Below are 4,992 nucleotides of genomic sequence, written 5' to 3'. Positions count from 1 at the left end.
GGGGGGGCGGGGGGCTGCACCGCTGGGCCCACCTGTTGCCGATGCGGACGCGCCCCTGGGGGCAGCGCGGGGAATTGGGACCCCCAGGGCCCGGCCGTGACCCCTGCCCCAGGGCCTGTGGCTTCCCTGGGGGGGACCCTGGGATCCGCTCTCGGGCGGGGGCGTGTTGCGGGGGGTGGCCAGCCCCGCCCCCCCAACGTCCCCCAAACACGGGGGTAAGCCCCTGCCCTGCCCCACCCGGGGGTCGTTATCCCCAGAGCAGGGCCCCGCTCGCCCAGGGGGTCTTCTGGCATCCTGGCCCCCAGTCCAGGGCCTGGGGGACATGCTGAGCCCTGTGGCCCCGGCAGCTGGGAGTTGGTGCCTGCACCCTGAGCCCCCCGGGCGGCCAGTGCACGCGTGGCGGGGCCTGGCTCTGTCCCGGTCCCTCTGAGGCCCCTTCTGTACCACCACGAGGTGCCTGCAAGAACGCTCCACCCCAGACGCAGCCGCGTTCCCCTCTGGGAGCCAGGGGTAGGACCCAGGCATCCTGGCTCTTCTCCCAGGGCTGGGCTCTTCCCCAGGTCCCAGTTCCCCTCCGTGCTGACCGCTAGCCCCTGGGGCTGCCCTGCTGCTTCCTAGGCAGGCTCCTCCCTCTGCCTGAGCCAGCCAGCTTGTGGGGTGCCCTGCACCCCCCCCCCGGGCTTTAATTGAGGTCAGGCCTTGCACGCGCCAGCGGCCCCGTGCGGCGGCGCCTGCTGGGAGAAGCTGCCCCAGATACGCAGCATCCAGGGGATCCAGCGTGTGCTGTGCCCGGGGCACGGCCTTGTAGCTGGTGGGGGTAGGGCTCGGGTGCACAGGTGTGTCTGCTGCATGGCTGGCGCCCAGGCCTTGACCGGGGTTTCTTCCCCGGGTGCTTGCAGCCATGACCAGGGCAGCCCCTTGCTGCAGTGGAGCAGAGAGGGACATGCGCCAGGGAGCTCGCTCCTGCCTGGGGCGGTGGGTTTGGGCCGTGCCTGGTGTGAGAGGGCCCGGGGTTGTTTCCACGCAACCCTTGGGCAGTCCCATGGGGGATCTGTGGGGCAGGGGTGCTGCGGACCAGTTGGGTGTGTGGCCGGCTGGGGCCTGTGGTAGTTGGTGCAAGAAGCTGACTCTCCTTTGCCAGGGTTTGGACTGAGGCCCTTCCAACTCACTTGCTTTGGGGCCCCTTGAGTGGTAGGAACCACTTGAGTCGCCCAGAGGTGGATGCCCCGTGACCCCTGTGATCTGTGCCAGGGGCTGGGAGCGGTGGCATCAGAGCCCTGGGACCATGGTGGAGCTAACGTGTCCCCCCCTCCCCTCCCCCAGCTGCAGGCCTCTCTGTGAGGGACAGCAGGTGGCGGGATGGATGAGCAGAAGCCGCCCAGTGAGGACAAAGACTCTGAGGCGCCAGGTGAGGGGCCGGGAGATGCCCGGGGCTCCTGGGCTGGGCAGGGACCATGAGTGTCAGAGATGCCAGGGGATGGAGCCAGTATGTTTGACGGTCACAATGCTGGGTTTGGTTCCTGTGATCTGGGACCAGTTGCACCAGTGCAGCCTGGTGTGCATGCTGAAGGGGTGGGGAGAGAGTGTCCTGGTGCACCAGGGTTTCATCCCAGTCCCAAGACTAGTCCAGGCCCTGGTTGGAGTGGATGCGGCTAGCGTGACCCACCTGGAGGTCCAGGGGACTCCAAGGAGCCTTCAGGGACCAGCCCTGATGCCCAGTGGCTTCCACTGGCTCTGAGCCACGGGTGGGTCCTGACGGTGGGTCCCTCCTGGCAGCCGACGGAGCCGCGTCCTCAGAGGAGCAGGGCAGTGTGGAGGGAGATCCGCTGAAGCCCCCGGAAGTGGTGCCTGCTGCACGGGAGCCAGGCAGCACTGAGACAAAGCCGCCCCCGCAGCCCTGCAGGTGAGAGCGGGCGAGGACGGCCTGGGGGGAGCGGGTCCCTGCCATTTGGCTAGGATCTGTGGGATCCGTGGGCAGCTGGGAGAGGAGATGAGACACCCCTGGGCTGAGCCTTAGCACTATGGGGGCCTGGCGGGGTGCACCCAGCTCTGGGGATGACAGCTTTGTGCAGGTAAGGGGTGGCTGGGCTTCTGACCACAGCATCAGGGCTGAGCCTGGATGTCTTCTGTGTCTCTTCCCCAGCAGCCTGCCTTGGCGCTGCGCCCTCTGCAACTGTGGGGACTGGAGCCGGCTGGGGCAGAGGGAGCTCCGGCGCTTCGAGCCAGGGCCCACCTGGACGGAGCAGCCACAGGGGCAGGAGGGCCCTGGCGAGGTCCCAGCCGCTGAGGATGACCTGTCCCAGATCGGCTTCACAGAAGGGGTGACGCTGAGACAGATCTCGGAGCCGACGGGTGAGCAGTGGGGGGCAAGCCTCTCTCCCCTGCCAGTGATCCTCAGCCCCCTGCTCTCCATCCTTGTTCTCTGGCCCCTGGAGGTCCAGAAGTCCCTCTCTGGGTTCCAGGAGGCTAATGCTTTCTTCCCTGGTGCCAGGGCACTGCTGGGTTCACCACTGGTGTGCAGCCTGGTCGGTGGGGGTGCAGCGGCAAGATGGAGCAGGGCTGAATGATGTGGACAAAGCTGTTTTCTCAGGGATCTCACAGGTGAGTGGGGTGTGGCTAGGCAGAGCTGCCTTGGAGGGTGGTACATGTCCAGTGTGGCAGGAGAGGAGGGGGATCTTTCCTGACGCCTCTCTCACTCTGAGAGCCCCCACGATGGGCGCAGCGCTCTGGGGCTGAGATCAGGCCGTATCTCTGGCCAGGCGGTGTCCTGTAGCCATTGTCCCACTGCAGAAGTGGCTGGATTTCAGGACTCGTGGGGGTCGTTTCCTGGCAGGCAGTCGGGGGCCCATCCATCTGTCCCTGACCTGGCCTGGCTTCCCGGCTGCTTGCAGAAATGTGAACGCTGTCAGAGGATGGGTGCTACCCTTCAGTGCCACTCGGAGGGCTGTCTGCGGCGCTACCACTTCCCCTGTGCGGCTGCCAGCGGCTCTTTCCAGTCTATGAAGACCCTCCGGCTCCTGTGCCCAGAACACCTAGCCGAGGCAGCGCAGATGGGTGAGTGCTGCTGGGATAATGGGCAGGGCGGGTTGAGTGGTTTCTGTGGGGTGCTGGGGGCCCGGACTCCTTGGTTCTGTTCCTAGCAGTCTGGGATGCAAGCATGCAGCTGGAGGGTAGGGGAGTACTGGGGGAAGGGCCTACAGTAGGTGCTGCCAGGCCTCTGGGTGGGTGTCTGCATCTGTGGGGCCAGGTGGAGAGTGAGCACGAGGCCAGGGGTGCCTCTTGAGGGTCTGGTGGGGTCACAGCTGCCTCTCCCCTCCAGAGGACTCGCGATGCGTGGTGTGCGATGGGCCAGGCGAGCTGCGCGACCTGCTGTTTTGCACCAGCTGCGGGCTGCACTACCACGGCGCCTGCCTGGAGATCACTGTCACGCCCCGCAAGCGCGCTGGCTGGCAGTGCCCCGAGTGTAAAGTTTGCCAAACCTGCAGGTAGGCGGTGGGCCTGGGGACGGCCCAGGCTGCGCTGCCTCTTGACGGGGTGTGGGGCTGGGAGGCAGGATTCCTGGGTTAGTCTTGCAGCTGCGGAAGTAAAGCCAGGATAGTTATGGTTGGGGAAGGGAGATGGGGTGGAAGCGAACTCCTGGGTTCACTTCTGGTGGTGCCCAGTGTGGCTGTGTGAGCATGGACCAGTACCTTTGGACATCTCGCATCCCATTGGGACATGGGGCTCCCCTTGGGGGCTGGAGCTGCTCGGCGGCCAGGTCCAGCCCTGATAGCAGCGCCCGTCCCACAGGCAGCCCGGCGAAGACTCCATGATGCTGGTGTGCGAGGCCTGCGACAAGGGCTACCACACCTTCTGCATGAAGCCTGCCATCGAGAGCCTCCCAACCGACTCCTGGAAGTGCAAGGTGAGCCCCGGGGAGGTGGGTGTGTGGGGGGTGCCCCTGCTACCAGGTGCCAGCTGCTTGCCTGGAGCCCAGGACCCTGGAGAGGAAAGGCTCTGTGCCCTGCTCCCAAGCCTTCCTGGCACTGCAGGGTGGGATTGGAGCCAGCCCCATTGGAGGGGAAGAGCCCCATGCCCCTTCCCCCCCGGCAGATGGCTGCTCTGAGCATGTCCGTCTCTTGCATGCAGAACTGCCGGGTGTGCTCAGACTGTGGGCAGCGGCCAGCAGCTCTCGACCCTGGGTGCCAGTGGTACGAGAACTACTCGGTGTGTGAGGGGTGCCAAGAGCAGCGGCGCCGCAGCACGGAGGGCAGCCAGGCGGGTGAAGCCGAAGCCCCACCATGCGACCAGCAGTGAGTACTTAAGTGGGGGGGGCCTCTGCTGTGTCTTGGGACTGCTGATGCTGGCGGGACTCAGCCCATGGGGAACAGGGTTTGGGGGGCCACCAGACTACAACTTGAAGCACAGAGAGGGGGGCAGATAACTGGTTGCTGCCCCCGCCAGGCCGCGGAGGGTGGGGGGCGTGAGGGTCGGTGACAGATATTCTGGAATGCTACTCACCACCTGCACTGCCTCGTCCCTCCAGCTCACCGCTGCCCATGGCCTGCATCGACTCGGCGGCCCCCCCCGCATCCCCGTCCCCAGCGGGGCACGACCCACCTGTGCCCTCACCCCTGCCGCAGGCCAGGAGCCCTGCAGCAGAGCCCCAGGACAAGCTGCCGGCTGCGGACGAAGCCAAGCCGCTCGGTGAGCAGGGACCCGGGGTAGGGTCAGGGGTCAGGCCTGGGCACCAGGGTGAGCACCCCTGCCCTGGTGGTGTGAGGGGAGCCTGGCAGAGCACTAGAGGTGCTGTGGGTCCTGCAGTTGGCAAGCAACCTGGGCCCTGCTGGTGGGACCTAGTGCTTGGGGCTTGCGGGGGGTTTACCCCAATGACCCTCCCTGACCCTAACCTTAGGCCCAGAGCCAGACCCAGACTCAAAGGCAGAAGAACCTGAGGAGCCCCCAGCCCTGGCCCCAGAGGCTCCCGCCAAGGAGGAGGTGATGGAGGTGGAG

The 4,992-nt window shown here is 66.4% G+C and overlaps 1 protein-coding gene across 1 annotated transcript in view; it reads left to right on the top strand.

Annotated features, from left to right (window-relative positions):
- Window positions 1–1,167: 1,167 nt before the first annotated feature.
- KMT2D (lysine methyltransferase 2D) overlaps window positions 1,168–4,992 on the top strand; it is a 29,916-nt gene continuing 26,091 nt past the window's right edge. Inside the window, exons 1-10 of the mRNA XM_019555180.1 lie at window positions 1,168–1,408; window positions 1,777–1,903; window positions 2,144–2,352; window positions 2,492–2,601; window positions 2,892–3,054; window positions 3,320–3,485; window positions 3,790–3,904; window positions 4,129–4,292; window positions 4,526–4,686; window positions 4,907–4,986. Coding sequence (XP_019410725.1) covers window positions 1,360–1,408; window positions 1,777–1,903; window positions 2,144–2,352; window positions 2,492–2,601; window positions 2,892–3,054; window positions 3,320–3,485; window positions 3,790–3,904; window positions 4,129–4,292; window positions 4,526–4,686; window positions 4,907–4,986 — 1,344 coding nt within the window. The 5' untranslated portion in view covers window positions 1,168–1,359. The remainder of the gene's footprint in view (window positions 1,409–1,776; window positions 1,904–2,143; window positions 2,353–2,491; window positions 2,602–2,891; window positions 3,055–3,319; window positions 3,486–3,789; window positions 3,905–4,128; window positions 4,293–4,525; window positions 4,687–4,906; window positions 4,987–4,992) is intronic.

The sequence above is a fragment of the Crocodylus porosus genome, unplaced genomic scaffold (assembly GCF_001723895.1).
Source record: "Crocodylus porosus isolate Cpor-Errol unplaced genomic scaffold, CroPor_comp1, whole genome shotgun sequence".
Lineage (NCBI taxonomy): Eukaryota > Metazoa > Chordata > Crocodylia > Crocodylidae > Crocodylus > Crocodylus porosus.
The sequence above is the reverse complement of the archived record's forward strand: the minus strand, read 5'-3'. Positions and strand labels throughout refer to the sequence as shown.